General features: G+C 32.6%; 1 protein-coding gene across 1 annotated transcript; it reads left to right on the forward strand.

Moving 5' to 3' along the window:
* Positions 1–12,657: 12,657 nt before the first annotated feature.
* On the forward strand, positions 12,658–14,054 carry LOC131617862 (uncharacterized). The gene is made up of 6 exons (XM_058889126.1): positions 12,658–12,928; positions 13,032–13,223; positions 13,310–13,420; positions 13,520–13,601; positions 13,694–13,789; positions 13,875–14,054. The coding sequence occupies exons 1-6, from the start codon at positions 12,768–12,770 to the stop codon at positions 13,977–13,979; spliced, it is 747 nt and encodes a 248-aa protein (XP_058745109.1). The 5' UTR covers positions 12,658–12,767; the 3' UTR covers positions 13,980–14,054.
* Positions 14,055–24,049: the final 9,995 nt, after the last annotated feature.

Genomic DNA, 24,049 nt, shown 5'->3' on the forward strand with positions numbered 1-24,049 from the left:
CTCTTGAGATGGCCATAGCACAATATTTCCAGTATCATCATCATGATTGCCTTTTTCTTGTTGCAAAGGCGAAGATGCCATGATTTGAGTAAATGTGATTATTGAGATAAATGTTTTCTTAACTACGTGAGGAGGAATAGTGTTAGTATGTAGAAATAAATAAGAGAGTCTTAGTTTAAATATAATTCCTTATCCCGATTTTAACTCCTAGGTTTGTAACTAAATAAAATTTCATATATATTTGCCATATTATCTATCGAGATAAAATCTTAACTAATAAAGTACACAATAAAAAATATAATTAAATCCGAGCAACACCTGGTCAACATCATTTCTAGTCCAACGCTGGATTAAATTTAAATAAAATCTTTTATCCTATTTTAACTCCTATGTTTTCTAACCAAATCCGGAAGATAAAACTAAACAAAGTCCAATGCTTGTAAGTAAAATACAAATTAATTGATAGCAAACTTAAGGATAAAAATAATATAATAATTCAATTTTAATTATAAAAAGATAAAATTAAGGCTTAAATACAATTTTCGTCCCTGTAAGTTAGCGTGTTTTTTATTTTCGTCCCTGTAAGTTATTTTTTTGGGGTATAGTCCTTATATTTCAATTTCGCGTTCGTTTTAGTCCCTAAAATCAAAATCCGTAGGAAATTTCACAAGAAAATCGGCAGGTAACCTACAGATTTTCCTGCGGATTTTGGCTTTAGGGACTAAACCTCGATCAAAAAGTAAGATATAGGGACTAAAACTCAAAAAAATAACTTACAGGGACGAAAATCAAAAACACGCCAACTTACAGGGACGAAAAGTGTATTTAAGCCTAAAATTAAATAGAATTTTTTGATGAGATGATTTTGGCGTTTATAAGTGACACCTTTTTTAGTGTAAAAAAAAATGAGACTTTTTTTTTTTTGAAATTTGTTACTTTTTTTATAACAAAAAAACTTTTTTTTTTTTAATTTAAAAATATTGGTTATACCACAACAATATAATTTTTTGAGATTACATGAAGTGTCCTGGCACAATAAAATAATTATACACTGTCATTCAATAGAAATTCTTCATTTAACCATGTTACACAATTAACTTAAAAATATGAGTATGACTTAGCAGAATACATGATGGTGATTAGTTCATTCTGTAAAATAATTTTACACTGTCGGTGCATTTTTTTCTCTAAATTTTTTATAAATAGATCCAAATACATTATTTACAATTATCATTTTTATAATTTTTATATGAAAATATTATAACAAATATTAAAATATATTTTTTGAAATAAAAGATTATATATATTTCAAAAACAGTCAAAAGTAGAAGGTAATCGCAAACGATCCAACCCTCAAATAAAAACCAAGACTATCACTTATCAACCAATTACATTAAAAGGTTCGCTATATGGATTCTATATTTAGGCCTCATCCAGCCCCTATACATAATCATATAAATTATATTATTCACTATAGTATCTCTACCTCCTTTGTTGTTAAAGACCACTGCATTAAGATATTGCCATAGTGCATAAAGTGTTTCGGCCAGTGCAAGCTTAAGTAGACCATGTCTTCAACCCTCCCCTTTAGCGTTCCTTATCAACCATGGTAATTCTTCCTTCCAACTAAGTGGTGAATGATTAAGATCCAACCACTGCACTACCTTAGTCCATATTTCCTTATATATTTTGCACTCAAACATGAGATGATCAAGAGTTTCATCAGACTCACAATAAAGATCGCATTAAACATTTTGCAACATGCCCATTTTTTTCAATATATCCTTGCTAGCTAGTCTTCCATGACACAAAAGACAAAGATTAATTAAGGCTCTAGGTCTAGCATAGTTATTCCTCATTAGATGTTTCCATTCCACTATACTGTGATCAACTATAAGTTGCAGGTATACTTCCTTCATCGAGAATCTTTTCTTAGATTGCATATCATCCCATTTCTGCTAAATCTGTGGGATATTAGCTCTTTTGCTCAAAGTGGCTTTCAATATCCAAGAACAAGTATTAGATATGAGAGCTAACACAACATTACCTTTTAAGTAGTACATATGTACCCACTTCACCCACATATTATCCATCTTCATACAGAGATTCCATAAACATTTCATCAGTGCTATAGTATTCCACATTTCCTGATTTATAATATTTAGGCCACCATGATGTATTGGACTACACGTTTTCTTCCAAGCCACGAGACTCTTTCTACACACCTCAGTTTTACCTATCCATGTAAAAGATCTAAAAATCGAATCAATTTTGTGGATAACAAATTTAGGCATAGGGAAGCAGTGCATCCAGTATTGAGCAATTGTAGTGGTAATACTGTTCACAAGTTGGATTCTGCCAGCTCTGCTAAGAAGTTTAGTAGTCTAATGCTTTATTATTTTTGTTATTCTTTCCACCATAGGGAGAAATGAGTCGGATTCAGCTTCTTACAAGACAAAGGGAATCCCAAGTATCTTATAGGCAGTTGACCCTCAGCAAAACCAGACAAGTTCTTGACTGCAGCAAAAGATTCATCCTCCATGTAACACCCTCCAGTTCTATACTAAACAAATAAGGCATACATTTGCATAAATAAATGTAAAGAAGCATGCGTCTCATGAGGGCATTACACATAATTACCATAATTATAAAACATTTCCAACTTAAACATGGACGAGCTGGAACTATTTCCACTATTTTTATTAATTAATCGAATATGAGTTGTATAGCTTGGTCATTCTAATAATTGCAATCCAATCAAAACACTTTTAATAAACCAAGTTTAGTTCAAATCAGTAGACATTAAATGAGCGAGCGAGAAGTATTTCCCACCTTTCTCACGAGTATCCAAATATAGGGTGAATAGCTTGGCCATTTGATACTCACCCAATATTAAAGAGTTAAAGAATAAACAAGTCTCACTCTTTTCAATAAACAAATTAAATGGGGGAGCTGGAAAATTTTCCAATTTTTCCCCGAGTGTTTGAATACGGGCGGTATAGCATGGACATTTGACACTTATATTCGTATTAAATTAAATCAACTAGTCAAACTTTTTATTTTTCCCTTGTGCGATTCCGAAAACCTTTTTTAGAAATGAGTGTGTTTTAGTCATTTCAAAGCGAAACAAACAAAAGCGTTAGCTTCCAAGAGAGAGCAATAAGAAATGTTTAAAATGCTCAAATGCGATCCATTAAATGCGAAACAAACTAATGCTTCAACCTCCAAGAGAGAGCAATAAGAAATGTTTAACCTCTAAGTTGCAATCCATTCGAAGCGAAATAAACAAACGCTTTAGTCTCCAAGAGCGAGCATAAATCAAAGGTTTAATTGCTCGAAATATCTAACGCAACTCTCTCTAAAAGAAACCAACAAATATGTGGGTTTCTACCAAGTTTCAAGCATAGCCTCTCAGGTGGAACCAACTTATGTAGCTATCAAAAGTCCTAAGAAGGCTAAGGAAGTCAAGAAGAAAGTGGAAGAGAATGAGCAAGGTGAGAAGAAGAATGTGGGAAGTGAGCTGAAGAGAAAATTTGTCCATGCTTTTCATCTTCATGAGTTCTTGGTTGTGGAGGTGAAAAGAAACCAGGTTTGGAAGAGAAAATACCCTTCATAATAAAGGGTAATGGACCGCCGAGCCATGCGACGTTAAACGAAGCGCTTCGTGGGAGGCAACCCACACATTTATTAACTAAGTTTTTGTTTTCTTTGTTTGTTTTTGTTTGTCTTTCAGGAAATAAAAGGGGCATCTCAAGCGAAAGCTATGGAGTGCATTACCCTCTGTGAGTCGCCTCTCTCGGGCTTGTTCTAAAACATTGAGGCCAATGTTTCGTTCAAGTTTGGGGGAGGTTTTACTCTTTGCATTTTAATTTATATTGCTGCTATTATATGTGTAAGACCTACAAAATATTTGTGTCCCAAATTTTGACCGAAATTTTTAATTTTTGAAGAGTTTTGATCTTAAAGAGCGATCGAGAATAGTATATAGAGATGAAGGGAGGATTGTTTGAGGACAGGAAGTTCGTAATAATGTGACAAGAAGAGGTTTGTTTAAACACCCTTGGTTTCCTAAAAGAAATATGAGTCTAACGTGTAGATTTGCACCATAGTACTTGTCTCTTGAGAAGTACTCCTCGAGTAATTTATTGATACAGTCTAGCATAATTCAGATTCACGTGCATGATCACTGATTAAAAAAATATATAAAGTTGGCACCAAATGGTGAAAAGGCGGTAAAAGGCAATCAGCTTGCTAATTTGGGTAACCCTCACCCGGTTATTCAGCCCAAAAGAGATTGATCCCCAAACGTCGTCCAAAAGGACAATATATAACTGCAAAGTTTGAAAACTTCATCGGTAACTAAAAAGTAGTAAATGCTGCTTGTTTGGTGCCATAAAAAGAAAATAAAAAGCCTTGATTCATCTCATGCATGTGATGATTATTATAAGAAATGCAGTGCCTTAATGTGATTGTCTGAATGAAAGAGGAGGAAAATCGGAAAGAGACTTAAGTGCAAAGCATAGTTGTAGAAGTATCCGAAAGGGGAGCTTAAGGTTTAATGTTGTAGCAGAAACTCGTCGCGTCATGTGAATGTCAGACCGACTGTTTCTTGATCAATACAAACGGATATCTCACGTATGAACACCAGTGTGCTTTGAAGGTCATTAACTCTTGTAATTGTCGCTTGAGGTCAAGCAACGGTTTAAGTTTGGGGGAGTTTGATCAGTAGTTTTCACACATATATTTACCGTTGTTTTTAAGTATCTTTCAGTTATGTTATTTAGTGTTTTATTTCATTATTCGTCATTTTATGCTTTGGTTGTATGCCTTAATGTTTTCAGGCTCATATGGAGAAATCGGAATAAATCAGTGCAAAACTCAAAGTTTCGAAGGAAGTTCAGAAAGCATGTTTCAGGAGGCCTGACACGGGTGGCCGTGTTGCTCAATACGGGCCGTGTCAGGAAGAGAGCTGGGCACGAAGTTTTCAAAGAAAGGAAGTCAGTGGTGCAACACGACCCGTGTTGCACATCCTGGGACTAAACAAGAAAAACAAACATGACAGGGGGCCAACACGGGTGCCCGTGTTGCACAACACGGCCCGTGTTGGGTGATGACGCTGATTTCAATGATTTTTCCTATTTTGTCAGTGGTTGGCCTGCAAGGGTGTTTTTGGGATTTCCAACCTACTTAAGTGAGTCTGCACTATTTAGGAGAGTTTTTGAAGAGGAATTAGGGATTTTTTTTGGCATACGAAGAATTATACGATTGAGAAGAAAAGCATATGCAATTGGAAAAGAACGGAGAACTCTCATGAGCGTAAGCAATTGAAGATCAAATTTCATCATCCATATTGTAATGTATTTATTTGATATCTATATAACTTGTTTGAATGATATGAGTAGCTAAACCCCCTAATGCTAGGGGGGTCCCTGATTAACATTTGTGATGGTTATGAATTCCAAATTTCAATAATATATTTATCTTTTACGTTCAATTTAATGGTATAAGGTTTTTAACGCTTTCCTCGTCGGACCAACATGGTTGATTTATGACTAAAAATTAGGATGGACCTCTATTGTTAGGGTTTTTTTATACCATTATACTATAGTAAATATCACCTAGGACTAGGAATACCCTATAGTAACCGGAATATTCTTGATAATAATAATGCTTGATTTCATCACTAATTTCGAAGGACTTTGGGATTAGGATTGAATGTTAAAAGGTTTGCCCACTAAGGACTTAGGAGCAAACACCCTTAAGAACCGGTAATCGATAAATTGGATTTTGTTAGTGAAACAAGGGTTCATAATTGTTACATGTTAATGCACACACCTACCCTGGCATGTTACTCATATTTGGCCAAATCAACCTTTTAAGCTTATTTACAATTTAACTCGTAATTTTCAAAACCAAAACCCCCAAGGCTTTTTGTTTAATTGAATTCAAATAACTCTATAATATCACGCAGTCCTTGAGATCGACATTCGGGGAATTTTCCCTTTATTACTACAGAGGCAAAATAGTACACTTGCTATTTTACGGATCAACAGTCCACCCAATTTACATGCTTACATATAAATCTTGCACAAATTCAAGAAGAAATAATAATAACAACACATGTTAGTTCAAACAAGAACATACTCATACAATTGTGAAGGAATTAATACACGAAGTCATTGTAAGCATATACATTGAGAACACAATGATTATCAATATTCTTTTTTTAGAAATGAGCATTCATGGTTTTCATCATTTTAGTACACATGGCACATTTTTAATCAACAAATAACACGCATGAAGAAAAGTCTTACTTTCAAGGAGAAATTGAAACAATAATACCTTACTCTTGATGTGATGAAGTTTGCACTCACATGATGTAAAATACTCAAACACAAGGTTAGAGCATTAATATAAAACACAAGCAATCATGATATAAACTAGGAAATGTTGGAGATATCCATGATCCCCGATTCTCCATGTATGTTGAAACATGCTCGAATAAAAAATCTCCTTTTTCAACATGATCGCGAAGAAAATGGTGACAAATCTCAATATGCTTAGTGCGAGAATGTAGCATCAGATTCTTGGTTAGATTAATTGCACTAGTATTGTTGCACATGATAGGAATATGCAAAATTTTAATGTTAAAGTCTAGTAATTATTGCTTGAGCCACACAATATGGACACAACAATTACCGGCTGCCACATATTCTGCCTCAGGCGTTGACAAAGCTGCATAAACTTACTTTTTACTATGCCAACTTACCAAGGATTTTGAAAACATGTGACAGGTTCCATTAGTACTCTTCTTATCTGTTTTGAACCTGACAAAGTCGGTATCGGAGTAACCAACCAAGCTACAATCCTTTCCCTTGGAATACCAAAGCCCAAACTTAGAAGTACCAATACTGTATCTAAGAATACACTTAATCGCTTTTAAATATGATTCCTTGGGATTCGATTAATATCGTGCAAACATGCAAATGCTAAACATTATATCGGGCTTAATTGCCGTAAGATATAGAAGAGATCCGATCATACCTCTATATTAGGCACATTTTAACTTAAAAACATGATAAGGATACTCATAATTTTCAAAACCAGGAGGTTGTGAAACATACACTTCTTCATTTATGTATCCTTTTAGGAAATCACTTTTTACATCCATTTGATATAGTTTGAAGTCCTTGGAACTTGCATAGGCTAGTAAAAGCCGTATGGCTTCGAGTCGGGCCACATGAGCGTAAGTCTCCTTATAAAAGTCAACATTCGCTCAACTTTCAGTTTGTTTTAAAATAAAATATCGAGTTACTTTCATTTCATACATTTTCATCTCCTCATGCATCTTTTAAATCAATCTAAGGTCATCAGAATAAAATTTTGGTTCTACAGGCAGAACCGTAAAAGCGATTTGACACTGTGCGTAAAATTAGTTAGAGAAATATTTCAAGTTTTGATATTTACCTGACTATTTTATGAATCTACCTTGCGTGTATGTCGTGTTGGTGTGCTCGTTTTATTTTTCGACATTGTTTGCAATCGTAGTTTACCTATAAGGACATGTTTAGCCGGGTATTTTTATTTGTGCTTTTGAATTTTTCAGAACTTTTTATTAAAGTTCGTTGCTTGTAGATCTTTTTACTATGTTCATTTTATTTTTCTGATCAAACACACATCCGACTGTTATTCGTTTTGGTCCTTTTTTTTCTTCTGTTTTTAATTATTTTTAATCAGAATATATTTGTTCTCGTTTTAGACTAGTTTTAATTTCATTTTTCAATTATTGATTTGCTAACCAAGGGAAACTTAGACTTTTGCTTTAGCAAGAAAAACCCTAATCTTTATACCATATATATATAGTAAATGTGTGATCAGAAGGGAGATTGGACGCTGAAATTGGAAAGAGATAAAAAACGACCACAACCTCACCTTACACCAAATAACCAAAGAACACCATCTAAATACCTTCGATCCACACAGTATACCATTCATCTTCGACGTTCCACCACTTTCAAGATTTTAAGGGCCATTGGTTTCATTTTATTTTATGGAAACTACTTCTATTGAAGGTGAAAGAAAAGAGAAAGAGTGGTATTGAATGAGAGAATTAATTTGTTTCTCAAATCCTGTTTTCATGCATTTTCGCATTTTGATACGTTTGTTTTTTATGATATTTTTATTTTGCTGTTCTAGTATATAGGCTATCTTCTATAGGTTTAGTAAGATATATTTTCGAGCTTATGTGTTATGTCTTATGTTTATGTCTTATAAGCTCATGTAATAATTTAGACCCGTCTTATAACGGTCTTTTTATTATTAGATTATAGCTTATTTGACTAGTTTATAGCTTATTTTTCAAACGGTATTTCAAATAGCGTATTAGTTTATGTCTTATAGCTTATTATTTTTTTTTCTTTTTTATCTTTATTATTTTAATTAAAATTCATTTTTAACCATTATAATTTATTTTAATTTAAAATAAAATAATTATATATTAAATATCCTTTATGTGATTTTATATTTATAAGTTAATTGAACAGCTAATTTTACTAAACACTTCAATTAGCTTATAAGCTATCAGTCTCAACAATCCGCTGTAAGCCATAAGCCATCAGTCATAAGCTAAAAACTATTAGCTAACTTATCAGTCAACCGCTATTATTACCAAACAGACCCATAGTCTCTTTTTGTTTTTAATAAAATTATTTCAATTTATTGAACATGTGTAAATGATGTTTTTTTTAATCTTGGTATTTGGCCTTGCGATCAAGTAATTCAAAATGCGTGGCTGAATTTTGATTTGTTATCATATATATATATATATATATATATATATATATATATATATATATATATATATATATATATATATATATTTCATTTGCTTAAGCTATTTGTTAATTAAGATTAACATATATAAAATCATCCACTTAAAAAAAAGAAAAAAATATGCTCGACCCAGCATCAAGTATTTTCCCCAAATCAAACTCCAATAGACTACAACAAAAGTGCTCGATCCAACATCGATTATCTCTTCCGATCAACCCAAATGTTTTTGGAATCAATCTCAAACACATGATCCAACGTCAAGTCGTTTCTGTGTGCAAATTTTTTTCTTAAATAAATAGATCGAATGGGCGAGGTGAAAGTACTTCCTACATTTTTCTAAATTAATCGGATATGAGCCGTATAGTTTGGTCATTTGAATAATTAGATAGTAAATAAGCGAGCGAGAAGTATTTTCTACCTCTCTCAAGAGTATCCGAATACAGACCGAATAACTTGACCATTTGATTCTTCGTCAAATGAAAAGGTATATTAGAACAAACTTCATAAAGAAATACAAATTCTTGAGTTGTCTTCATCAAAAGTAAAATCTACAAGTCCGTGTTGCAATTTATGTGGTTTATTAAAAAAACTATTGTAAAAAGCATCATCCAAACATGTGTAAATGCCATGTAATTGTAATTGATAAATTATGGGAAAAGTTCTTGAGAACCATTATGGTTCAAATAGTTTTTGAATTACATTTAAATACCAAAATATTAGAACAAGCTTCATAAAGAAATGCAAATACAAATAATTGACCAGTCAAGTGGTGTATTAAACAAGTGATTCTCCATTACTACAAATATTAAAAGCACTTTGAACTATTTTTACAAAATGAGAGTGAGAAAACTGACCCGAAGAGGCATACACTACGCCAAATTTGGCTTTTAGCAGCACCCCTACGAAAGCGCTTTTAGGAAAAGCGCTGGCATAGGCTTCGCTAAAGACAAAATTAAAAAACACGCTAAAAAAGCGCTCTAATAGTGGGGGGGTATGAAAGCGCTTTTAAGAAGCGCTCTGGTAGGGGGGGTTATGAGAGCGCTTTTCAAAAGCGCTCTGGTAGGGGGGGGTACGAAAGCGCTTTACAAAAGCGCTCTGGTAGGTGGGGGGAACGTGGGGGGAACGAAAGCGCTTTTCAAAAGCGCTCTGGTAGGGGTGTTTAATGAGAGCGCTTTTTGTCAAAAGCGCTGGTATAGCCCAGGCTATGAGAGCGCTTTCCAGAAGCGCTTTAGTAGCCTTATTACTAAAATTAAAACCAAAAACACGCTTCTACTGTTTCTCACTTTCTCTCTTTCTTTTTCTCTCTGCACGCGAACCAGAAACCCCACCCCTCACCGTCGTCGGTCCTCCGTCCACCACCATCGCGCGAACTTCTTCTCCTCCGTCCACCACCATCGTTTCGTCTCCGTCTCTTCTCCTCCGCCACCCAGGTATCACACTTCTCATAGCTTTCATATCTGGAAGGCTTCATGTTTGTGAGTATTTGTGAATATCAGTTGTTGTTCTTTGTTGTTTTCTTTTCCTCTTAGATTCATTATGAGATTGTTGTGTTTAATACCATGCCTTTGTTGTAAAAACTCACATTAGTGTTCTACCCGTTTATTAAGAAGAAATGTAAGATAGTCGTTACAACAAACGCTGATGAGGGCAACCGAGGATTCAATGTCGAGTTTAGTATATACGTTTTGTTGAATTAACTCCTCAAATGAGTAGATTTGTAGAGTCATGTTTGGTCCATCAATAAAAGTATTGAACATACTAGTGCCTCCGTAAGCAAAGTTCATACCATATTGTAGTTTTGAGAAATTTCTCAATGAATATGGTGCAGGAGATTTGATCTTCATATAGGAAGATGGCACAATGAATTGAGCTTAGAACTGATAACTAAATTTTTATTTAATGAACTATATTAAGAATTTAAATAATTTCAACAATTCGGTTTTTGTTTAGTTTGAGATTTAGAGACAATTAGAGTAGAGAGTTAAAGATGTAATCGGTGAGGATGTGACCGTAGGAGAAACTTCCAGAAGGTTTACTGGGAAAAATCATCCCATATGGAGGTTTATATGAAGATGAGTTCAAATAATTTCCTGTATCAGCATATGAGTCTCCAAATACAAACAGTTTCACTAATTTGTTTAAGCACCATTTGAATTTGCATTAATTTAATTGCATGTAAAAAGCACATTAAGTTCTTAATAATTAAATTATTTTGTTACTATTGTAATAATAAAAATACTAGCTTGTCTTAGAATGTACATATAAAAGTGTACCAGTAGTTATAATTATCATGAAGAGGAGAATAAACCATGAGAGAAAAATGATGTTTAGTGGATTTGGTTTGGCCATTGATGAATGTTATATTGTCTTTAGTGTATACTACATTTCCTGTATTGACTGATATAGAATGAGTATAAATACAAGTGTATGTGATCCTAAATCATACATTTACTTGTGGTGAACTATGTTAATTTACAATGACTCCTACTGGGCCTTGAGTTTCTTCTTTTTGACCCTCATGGCATCACCAAAAGAAAGTGTAAAACTAGTGTATGTTGTATGCAATTCATGACATGCTTTCTATTCTGTTCATGTTCTTTATGCATGTATTAAATGACTTTATGCTAATGTAAATATAAAATATTTTATTTTAGTATCACAGGGTTAAAAGGAGTCCAGGATATGATTTCTAAAATAAATTCAAATAAGTTATAAAATAAATTTGTGTATGGAATTTATTCTAATGCATTATAATTATCTGTAAGATAACCATTGATGGTGCATTGGTGGTGACTTCAATTCTATTTCTTCTTCGGACGAAAGAATTGGAGTTGCTAATAGAGGAAATAGCAACGACATAAGGAACTTCAATGAATTTATTGATAATAGTAATAATAGAAATTAAATAATAAATAATATATAATAATAGTAATAATATATACCTTATGAGAGTTGAATTAATGAGGAAGAGAGAAGGTAAAGAATGAAACAAGAGTGAGTTAATGTATATAGACAAGGATGATTCATAAGGTTTGCTTTTGAGCAAAAAGTTTTATAGCTTCGTGTTAGTAGTGGTGTATTTAATTAACTGCATCGTGTGTCTTGTGTTAGTAGTGTTAGTAGTGGTGTATTTAATTAACTGCATCATGAGCTATTCACCCATTCTTATTATAATCATACATTGAATTGAATTTCTTGTATAGGTCTGACTGGATTGATAACTTTGGATCTCTTTGGAGCTCGTATCATTGACTCTGGTACTACATATTTAGGAGTATGTACACACATCAAACTATTGTTGATTTCCTTTGTTCAATCGATTTTGTCTTGGTGGTTACTAACTTTGTGAATTTGCTATAGGGGTAACTTGTGTATAGTGAAAGTTTGATCGTTTCCCAGCCTAGTTCGACGTTTGGCGTTTTCTTGAGTTCGGTAACATCCGAGGTAAATTTCTTTCTCAAATTACTGGTATTATGATGAATTTGTCTGAAATTGTGTGATTATATATGTTACGTTTTATTGCTTCGGATTCATTCCGTTTATACTTTGCGTTTTGACAGAAACACATTAGTTTTATGTGTTTAGAGAGTTAATATAGGAGGTACTTACTAACTTTGTGAATTGAATTCGCCATAGGGGTTACTTGTGAAGAGTGGAAGTTTGACCGTTGTTATATAATCGCTAAAAGAGTCTGTTACAGGAGGAGGAGTCTGTTGCATCGCTAAAAGAGGTACATTTAAAGTGTTAATATATAATCTGAATCAAAATATGCATGATTTTATATTTTACCTAACTTATATGATTTTTAGGCATCCGCTCGGGAGTCACAACAAGTGACGCAGCAGGTTCGTAGCGTACCACCCAGTGGTCCTCCGAAGCAAGCGGCAAGAAAAGGCGGTGCTTTTGTGCCTCGATACCGGGCGACACTCGCAACAATGGTTGATATGTCCGATATGAAGGATGGTGCTTTACGGGAAATCGATATGGATGAAAGTGTCTTCGGTATTGAGTTCAAGTCACATATTACAATTGACGACTTGCAAGAGATTTTTGACCAGGATCAACTAGGCGTCAGTAATATGCAATCATACATCCGGTAATATTCACTCATCCGATATATTATTTAATTAGTCCCACAATATAATTTATTTACACTTTTCAATAAAAAGAATCTAATGTTTATTATGTTTTTATTTAAGGTTGTTGTATGACAGAGTGTTGCGCGGGACTGCATTGTCTAACAGATTCCGGTTCGTGTCTTCCGCCCATTGCAGCGGAATGGAAATTGTTTCGGATCCGGAATCTGTTAGACAGCGCTTAGTCGATAGATTCATGTCCACCGGCAATACAGAATGTCTGCATCTTTGGGCGTATAATACCCGACCAGTAGGGTTAGTTTCTCATTCTTTATTCATCTAATCTCTGTTTCTTTAGTGTATAGCAATATTTTCATATAACCTATTGTTTTAATTTATAGAGCACACTGGTTGCTGCTTGCTATCAACCCGATAAGGGAAGTCGTGTATTATCTGAATTCGGTAAAGGGTGAATGGACCAATTATCCGGCCATGAAGGAAATCGTTGATTTGTAAGTGGGATCGTTCTAAATATATATTCGTGTATATTTATATATTTACTTATTTGTGGGATTGATCTAAACATATGCTTTTATATATTTGTTAATTAGATCAATACAAGTATTCCGTAGTCAACGGGACGCACAGGTATCCCGGACTAAATCAAACAACATCACCTGGATCGAAGTGCAGGTACATTACTTTTCACAAATTTGCTTATAATATTTATGCTACTTGGTAAAACAAGACAACTTATATAGAATCTTATTTGTTTTTCTATGTAGTGTCCGATACAGCGTAACAGTTCAGACTGCGGATACTTTGTATTGAGGTTTATGAAAGAAATCATTCAGGCGAATCAATTAGAGATTCCTCCCACGGTATAAAGTTATAACTTAAGATAATTTCATATAATTTATTACATTTACCTAAATATATTATTCATATTATGTTTTTGTTTTATAGTACCTTGACGAATTCCGTGCTGCTGGGTACTCGAAGCTAAAGTTAGAAGAAATCAAAGAGGAATTGTGTCAATTTTATATTAAGCAATTTTTCATGCAGATTTGAACTATAATATTGTTGATTTTGTAATGATGTATATATATAATTTTGTAATGATGTATATATATAATTTTGGATATTATAATGGTATATATTAGTATATATATTGTCTTACTGATGGCTGAAATAATATAGTCGAAAATATATTACAGGTCGAAAATATATTACAGGTCGAAAATATTACAGGTCGAAAACATTACAGGTCGACTGGGAGGATTAAATTATAGGCTGCACATAAAAATACCTCATTTAGCAACTACAGCGCTTCTAAAAAGCGCTCTTAAAGGTCCACATACTAGAGCGCTTCTTAGTAAAAGCGCTGGCAAAGACCAGTAAAAAAGCAAAAAAAACTAAAAAATTACGCAGCATACAAAAGCGCTTTGGGAAAAGCGCTCTGGTAGGCCCCCCTATGAGAGCGCTTTGTCTGGAAAAAGCGCTCTCATAGGGGGGCCTACCAGAGCGCTTTTCCAAAAGCGCTTTTGTATGCTGCGTAATTTTTTAATTTTTTTTGCTTTTTTACTGGTCTTTGCCAGCGCTTTTACTAAGAAGCGCTCTTAAAGGGGGGTCTACCAGAGCGCTTTTTCCAGGAAAGCGCTCTTATAGGGGGTCCTACCAGAGCGCTTTTTCCAGGAAAGCGCTCTTAAAGGGGGGGTCTACCAGAGCGCTTTTAAAAGCGCTTTCGTAGCCTACGCCAGCGCTGGCTTTGGCAGCGCTTTAAAGCGCTGTTAAAGGCCAAAAAAAGCGCTGTGAAAGCCCTTCCGTGTTGTAGTGATAATAGTATGAAGTGAAAAATAAAACCACGGTTAGAAATTGCATGTTTGACAACTCATATTATTCACATACAGATTTCTATATAAATATATTATATGTATAGAGAATAATCTTTTATTGTAATTTGTCAAGCTAGAATAATGTGGAAAATAAAACTGAGTTCAAAATGCATACATTGAAATGAAATACTTCTCAGATACAATCAGCAAAAATGTCAAAATACAAATAAGTTCTTAGAAAAATGAAAATAATAACTAAAGAAAGAAAACTTGCATTATAATAAATGTAAACTAATTTTTTATTGTCTACAATCCTTCACAAACCATCAGGATGGAAGTTTTTTTCCATAGGTAAATGTTAAGATAACTTTTACATTGTTAGCCATTATTATGTGGAGTTATAAGCTCTACCATCTCATGCTTTTCATTGATCAAAGGGCCAAAAAGGAACGCATTCAGCTAGTAACCAAGGTTCTAATATCTCATATTGAGTCTCCTCAGATGATTGAATTGGATTTTGAGGATATTGGTCAAAAAACATCCTTGATGAAAGTTGATAATCCATATCAAGATTGTATGAACATTGTGGATTTGGAGGAAGATCTGGATCGAAAAACATATTGCATGATGGAATTTCATCTTTCCTATCTTGAATGTCTGAACAATCTGCGAGTGTAAGAAGATCCGATACCATGGATAAAGAAGTGTTTTCCACATTATTATATAGCATATTTGAATCATCATCCAACTTTGAAAGTGTTTCAAAGTTGCTGATATTTTCCTCATCTTGAAAGTATGAACATTCTGGGTGTGTAGAAAACCTGTTACCATAGATAATATTAGTCCTAAAATATGTTAGTGTAACTATAGAATTAATATGTAATTTGAACTGAATTTAAAAAGAAAAAAACATTAAATTGTCTACTCACCTATCATTCAATGTTGGGACAATATGATTGCTTAAAGAAGAGCTTCCCACATTATTGTATAGCATATTTGAATCATCAACCAACGTTGGAAGTGGTTCGAAGTTGATTTTTTCCTCATCATAAATTTGATCAAGATAGTTTGCATGTAGAATGTCTTGATGATCAAATTCCATTCTTGGTAGAGTCATTTCTTCTTCTTCGGAGACATTATTATTTTGGTTACTAGATCTCTTCATCATAATAGGTTCTCCAACATCATCAATAAATGCGTCAACAAGGTTTATGCTTTCAGGAATGAGAAACTCTCTAGAATTGCTTAAAGAAGAGCTTCCCACATTATTGTATAACATATTTGAATCATCAACCAATGTTGAAAATGGTTTGAAGTTGATTTTTTTCTCATCATAAATTTGATCAAGATAGTTTGCATGCAGAATGTCTGGATGATCAAATTCCACTCTTGGTAAAGTCATAACTTCTTCTACTTCGGAGGCATTGTTATTTTGGTTACTAGAACTCTTCATCATAATAAGTTCTTCAACATCATTAATAAACTCATCAACAATGTTTATGCTTTCGGGAATGAGAAATTCTCTAGAATTGCTTAAAGAAGAACTTCCCATATTATTGCATAGTATATTTGAATCATCCACCAATGTTGAAAGTGGTTCAAAATTGATATTTGTCTCCTCATAAATTTGATCAAGATAGTTTGCAAACAAAATGTCTTGATCATCAAATTCCACTCTTGGTAGAGTCATATCTTCTTCTGTGAAGGTATTATTATTTTGGTTACTAGAACCCTTCATTAATCTAATTTCCCCAATATTATCGTTCAACTCATCAACATGGTTTATGCTTTCTCGAGTTAGGTTCTTTCTAGAATTTTTTAAACTTCTTTTTCTTGAATTAATAAAATTCTTTAACTCGTTATCGGTTCTTCCAGGAAACTGTCATAACAAAAACAAATACAAATGATTATATAACGAATTACCGATTCTTTTATAAAAATGTCATGCTCACCACTAAGGTTCATTAATTAATATATTTCCTAACAAATTACATATATTTAAGTCTCCAATAATTATATCTTTAAGAGTCAATCTAATAAATAAACTTCATCCAAAAGATTATATGTTTATTTACCCTAAAAACCCTAATCTTATAGAACATACAAAAATCATTACCTATAACAAATGGTTACAATCATAGAAAGACTAATAAACTTTAATTTCTTTTATAAAAAGTAAAAGATAAATAAACAAACCTTTGAAACCATGCGAGACCATTTGGGTCCTAACTCACTATAGAGACGAATGAGTTTTCCCTTTTCTTCGTCACTAAAAGAGCATTTTAATAAAGTTGGTTTTAGATGATTTAACCATCTTAAACGACAACTTTTTCCATCTCGAGCAAGTTTTGTTTTCTTTCGTACCGAATCCCACTTCTTAGCTCCATAATTTTTCACATATTCTACTAATACTTGGTCCTCTTGAGATGACCATGTGCCTTTTTTTAACATAATATTTCTAGTATCATCACCTCCATTGCTTTTTTCTTGTTGCAAAGATGAAGATGCCATGAGTTGAGTAAATGTGACTATTTGAAAAAGATGTATTTTTTTGACTACGTGAAGAATAGTGTTAGTATGTAGGCATATATATAAGAGAGAGACCTAGTTTAAATAAAAACCTTTTCCCTATTTTAACTCCTATGTTTTATAACTAAATCAGCTTATCAAATATGGTCATCTCATGTTTGAATTATTGAGTCCAACTCGTATATGTTTGTTAATTATATTATTCATTGAAATATAAAAGTTTACCTCAACAACATTTCTAGCCCAATGCTTGTAAGTAAAATACAATTAATTGTTAGCAAAGTTATAGATAAAAATAATATGATAATTCAATTTTAATTATAAAAAGATAAAATTAAATAAAATCTTTTGAGAAAGATAAACTCCGCTTTACAAGTGCCACCTTTTTTTAGTGTAACAATAAATTAAAAAAAGAGACCTTTTTATATTAATTTGAGTTTAGTACCTATGAAACGTTTGAAACTTGTTAATTGTTTTATAACAAAAAAACTTTTTTTTTTATAATAACTTTTTAATATTAAAGATAGGTATAAGATAGTTTTATACAGTAATTTAATATAGATTCTTCAATTAACCATGTTAGAGAGTTAACTTAAAAATATCAGTATGACTTGACAGAATTAATACGTAATGGTGATTGGTTGACTGTGTAAAATAATTTAACACTGTCAATCCATATTATTTTTTCTCTATTTTTTTATAAATGGATCCACATACATTATTTACAAATATCATTTTTATAATTTTTATAATTTATATGTTAAAATATTATAAAAAATATTGACATGCAATTTAAGGTGATTTACATATAACATGTGTACATATACTAATTAAATTCTAAACTAGCTCATTGATAGTTATGTAATAATATTATTCTATTGGAGCGCGGATTCGGATCCACGACATTTCACTTACTCGTCTATAAAAGGGTGAAATTACATGATGACAATACTCGTACTTGTACTTACTCGCCCAAATACACCATGAGTTTGATAAAAAAACCTCTTTGACTGAGTTCGTCTTTAGGTTTGAATTATTCCCCATTTTAAAATATGGGTATGAGATGAGTAATAGAGGCATTAGTCATGATGTTTCTCATTACCATGATGAAATCAAAGAGAAAACCAGAAAAATAGAGAAAAATGGAGACAAATGAAGTTATCTCATTGATCGAAGAGTTTAGTTACATGGTATATATATATATATATATATATATATATATATATATATATATATATATATATATATATATATATATATATATATATATATATATATATATATATATATATATATAAATATATATATATATATAAGTTAGTTTCTCTAATAAACTCCTACTAACTAACTATAACTATAACTAACTCTCTAGTTTGTAATTCTTCTTTATATGTGGTGCGCCATTAGGAAATGTGAACCATATGATAAAGATAACAATTAACTTGTAGTGCAAGTTAGCTAATACTAGGTACGTTAACACCCTACCTCATGCTTGGTATGTGATTTTGCAGAAATGTGTATTGCACTTTAATTGTCACAATAAAGAACTGTTGGTTTGTGACATTATACTCCTACGTCTTGCGTTAAATAAAGAAACCATTGCTGCTCACAACTGGCAAAAGACAAAGCTCGATACTTTGCTTCGGAAGAGCTTCTAAAGACTATTTGTTGTTTCTTAGCTCTCCAATAAATTAAGGATGAACCAATGAAGAAACAATATCATGAGGTTGATCTTCTAGTATCCATGCACCATGCCCAGTCAACATATGTAAAGACAAGGAGCCGAAGAGTTGTGTCCCTTCTAAATAATAACCATCTTCCCAATGAGCCTTTGAGGTATTTTATCACCCTGCAGGTTCTGTCATAGTGATTTATTGTTGGTGATGACAAGAATTGACTCAACTGTCAGGTGATAACGGAAATATCAGGCATGGCAGTTGTAAGATAAAGTAGTTTCCCAACTAATCTTTTATAGTTGAGAATATCTTCAAATAGCTTGGTTGTGTCCTAATGTAACTTGACATGTGGATTAAGAGGAGTTTTGACAGATTTGGAACAAAGAGACTTGTGTCTTTCAACAATTCCAAGAAATACTTCCTTTGACAAATGCAAATTCTAATTTTTCAATGGGCAACTTTGACATACCCAAAATTTTGCACAAAAATATTCATTGCATTTAAATTCATCAGCATATCATGATCATTTCATTTGATCATGAAATCTTATAAGCATTCATCAGTCAAAAGTCAAAAAGATGTATTTATAGGTTAAAGGAAAAGGAAAGTAAACCGTAGATTTGACATTTTTTACCTTCAAATATCATTCATCTCATTATTCCATTATTTTAAGATCTTAAGGCATTGCTGCTTGCAAAATAAGGTATTTGATTGAAAAAGTCAGCATAAAGTCAATATTTTCATGTGTTAGGAAAGTTGACTAAAATTTCATGCATCATGGTTCATTGTTACAATAATCATTTCAATCATCGTCACATTATTTCATTTGGAATTTCATTGATTATTATCACATGTCATAATAAAAATTCAAAGAAAAGTTAGCATTACACATGTTAAGAAAATTGACTAAATTTACATGTTTCATTATTCATTTTGGAAAAATAAATGTATGATCATTTAATTCATCATCATTTTATTTCATTTGAATTTCTTATTCATTTTCATACATCATAAATCAAAAGTCAGGGAAAAAGTCAAGATTTTGGCACTAAAAGGCAAAACAAGATTACACTTGTTTTGCCAAACCATTCATGCATTTCACACACCTTTAAATTTCCCACAAATTCCATTAAATTCAAGTGAAATGCACTCAAATTTCCCATGATCACGTAGTAGTATGTTGTCGCAAAACTATTGCATTCTTTGACGACAAAATTTGATAACATAGTCGTAGCGACTGAGGAATTGAAGGATCTTGCGACAATGAACAAAGAGGAGCTAAAAAGCTATCTTGAGGCAGATGAGGAGAGAATGGAGGAAAGTAATGTTGATAAGGCAAATGAGGATATTGATTTGCAAGCCCTTTTCAATGAGAGAGTCAAGAAGGCGAAGGGAAAATGTCCCATGAGAAAAGGTAAAGGGAACATTCCGAATTTTGCTGAAAGAGAGTCCCAGAATTCCAAGTATTTAACATTCCAAATGGGTGAAATAATGGTAGTAGGGTTGCTGGATCAAAAAACTCTAGAGGAGGAAATCTAAGAGGTAGAAGTGGAAGAAGAATGGTTGGCAAGAGCAACGTGCAATTCTTTAATTCTCAAAAGCTTGGCCATTTAACAAGAGAGTGCAATTCTTGTGAAAACTTATTTTGAAGTTGACGTGATTTTAATAAGGACATCAACTTTTAATAATGAAAAATAATATCTTATGATAAGTAAGGCATGAACGGTTACGCGAATAAAATGCAAACCTAAGTATTAGAGTTTGATGGACTTGACTATTAGATGATGGCAATAAAATGGAATGTAACTAAAGCCACATCTCAAGCTACTCAAAAAAGTATCTACAAAAGAGAATGAGCATCTGACAAAGTCTTAAAGTACTGTGGTACCTCCTAATTTAGCAGTGAGTGAAAAAATTATAAAGCATAATGATTTATCGTAAAAGTGTATGACTAAAGCACTCACACACACTAAAATGTTTTTCAAAATGTTTTTACCCAAAGAAAAATCTTCAAAAATATCTTAAAGTTATGCCATATGAATTGGGAGCAGTCAAAATAGCTATAAGCAAGATTTTGAGTATTCTAATCGGTTGAAACATTTGTCTTATCGACTAGATCAGTTTAAATTTGAGTCCCAAGCTATTATGATAACGCCTTAATGATGTACAATGACTAGATATCTTTTCCATTCTTTTATAAACTTACAACCGATTATATTTCAAACTTCTAATCGAATGTGAATATGTTTCAAACTTCTTTTTGAGCCAACCTCTGACCTATAAATAGAGGTCCCTTTTCCCATTTCATTTCATCTAGAATTATGTTTTGACACTTTCAACTCTCATTATCTCTCTCTCTCTCTCTCTCTCTCTCTCTCTCTCTCTCTCTCTCTCTCTCTCTCTCTCTATGTATGTGTGTGTTTCTTTGTCTCTCGATAAACTTTTCTTTAATTATCTCTCACTAATAATTTAGCCCAAGTGATTTTGTGACAAAATTATTTTTGTGACTGAGGATATCTTGTGATTCTGGAAAGGGTAGAATTGTAAATTTATCGATGGAATATTTTGTATACAGATTTGAAGAATATTATCCAATTAGAGTTTGTTTGTGAGTTAGAAGTTAAACCCTTTAAAAAGCTTTGGCGTGGGGATTGTGTGATCCGGTCTATGAGCATTCGTCATGTTTGATATTAGCCAGGTATTAAAATCGCATAGGTTATTGGATAGCCTGGTATTAAAACAACATTAGGTTTAAGCTCATATAAGTATTAAAAGCTTGAAACCAAGGTTTAAGGTTCGTGAATATTGATCGCTCCATGTTTCTTGTTTGTGAAGAAAGAACTAACCACCTCGATTCACTATTTGGAAAAGAAGACTCAAACTGCCATATTCTAAGTCTTGTATTATTTGGTTAGAGGTTGTGAGATTTTCCTACTAAAAGCTCTCAACATTTATTGAAAACTCCCTAGATCAAATATCAGTGAGAGGAGTAGGGACTTTTATTTCGACCGAACCTCTATAATTATTGGTGTTCTTATTTTCACTTAACTCTTTCAATTTCTGCAACTTATATTATGTCGTTTACTTACGCTTCTAAGTTTTTGAAAATATTTTTATAATCTGGTTTTATTTCCCAAACAATTCACTACCTCTTGTGCGTGAAGTATCAAGTCCAACAAGTGGCATCAAAGCCTAACTCATGTTTAAGGACCAATCGTCCTAGGAGGAAGATGACTTTCGACACAAGACCTTTTCTAAATACACCCCCATATTTTATTGATAGTAGATTTAATATTTGGAAAGCTAGATTTAAAATTTTTCTTCAAAGCATAAATCATGATTTATGGAAAATTATATTCAATGGTTCGATTTTCCCTACTCATCAAGTAAATGATGAAACAGTGGAAAAACCCTATTCCCTTTGGACCGAAGAGAAAAAAAAAGATAGAGATAGATCTTAAAATAAAGAACTTTATAATAATGTCTCTAGATGATAGTAAATTTTGTGTTGTTTATCAATGTAGAACTTCCAAGAAAATGTGGGATACTCTTAATATGATACATGGAACTTCTCTAAGAATCGAACAAGAGAAAATGAACACATGAGGTAAAGAAGATGAAGACACCAATCATGAATGTTTTTCCAAATTTAGAAATATTGGAAACTTTGTTGGAAATTGTATTACTAACAAATATATGAGAATTAAGAATTAGAAATTTAATTCAATCCTTAAATCAAAAGATATGAGCCTTCATGAATTTCAGGAAAAATAAAGAAAGAATAAAATCGTAGAAAAGTTGAATGATCTAGTTCAATTACTTAAAGATGATGGAATCCAAACTGAAGAATCATCATCCTCATCATACTACTATCATACAACTTCTGTGCAATCCTATGAAAGGACATACTCAGTAGTTGAACGATCCTCAAAAGATTCAACACCAAATGAAGGACCCTCTTGTTCAAGGTATGAAAAAGAAGATGGAGAAGTTTCTTCATCACATGAACGAAGAAGAGGATGAGAGACATTAACCTCAGGGAGAAATAATAAATAATCCTCTTCCAACAAAAAAAAGGATAAAATCTGCTTAAAGGTATTCTACGAGGGAGATACTATTCTAGGTATCCAACCATCATATGCTAAACTATTTAGAATGAGTAGTCAATTAGAGTAAGAAAATGTTATACTAAGAGAGCGTACCCTAGATCTTAAGGAATTCTTAAGATATCTTAAGAAAATCAATAATTCTTTCAAAATAGATATAATTAAACTAAATAATTCGAAATAGGAATGTAAACATTGTGACTCCCTTAAAAAAGAAGTTATTGGTCTACGTGAAACTCTAGGAAAGATTACGCAAGGTAAAAAGAAACTTAAGCTAACTCTATCTAGTCAAAGATTCGCTATAAATAAAATAGGTCTAGGATTTAAAAAGGAAATAAATACTAGAATAAACATAGATCATTAAGGGAAAGAAGTATGCAGTATATAAGTGCACATACTATAAGAGAACAAGTCATCTGATCCAAAGATGAATGATGATAGCAAATATCATTTGTTATAATTAAAGAGAAGTATTTGACAATATCTCAAAGTTTTTGATCTGCATTGATTAGTTAAATTGCATGTATGTAATGGATTTATTCACATCAATGTTGAACGCGAGCGTCCCTTTCCTACAAAACCCTCTTGACTTTGAGGACCATTTCCCTTTTGTATGCACCTTTCACTGATTTAAAGCTTGTGCATATGAGTTAGGGCCTCTTAACTTTTTGAAACCCCACTGCAATTCCTCTCCATCCGGCTTCCTCTAATTAGGTCTATTAGTCGGCCCCCTTTCCATTTCGATCCCTCATCGTCCTTTTTTACTCTTCCTTTGGTAGTTCTAGACTTGACCTTTGGAAACATTGGGGGATTCACAAATAACTTCTGATTTCCTATGAAAAATATTATCCAACTTTGTTGCTAACAATCTTTCATCATTCACATTACATTGCATTCTTCCCCTAACATCCCTTTTTGCCGGAATAATAACCTCGTTGATATCTCCAAACTTTATATTCATTGTACATATCTTTCGCACTCAGTTTATCCAAAAA

The sequence above is a fragment of the Vicia villosa genome, linkage group LG7, assembly GCF_029867415.1.
Source record: "Vicia villosa cultivar HV-30 ecotype Madison, WI linkage group LG7, Vvil1.0, whole genome shotgun sequence".
NCBI lineage: Eukaryota > Viridiplantae > Streptophyta > Magnoliopsida > Fabales > Fabaceae > Vicia > Vicia villosa.

Bases quoted from the DNA above. Each gene is read 5' to 3' on its own strand.
- LOC131617862 (XM_058889126.1), top strand. From the start codon at position 12,768: ATGGTTGATATGTCCGATATGAAGGATGGTGCTTTACGGGAAATCGAT. The intron at 12,929-13,031 runs GTAATATTCACT...TTTTTATTTAAG, and splicing joins AATATGCAATCATACATCCG to GTTGTTGTATGACAGAGTGT. The intron at 13,602-13,693 runs GTACATTACTTT...TTTTCTATGTAG, and splicing joins TCACCTGGATCGAAGTGCAG to TGTCCGATACAGCGTAACAG.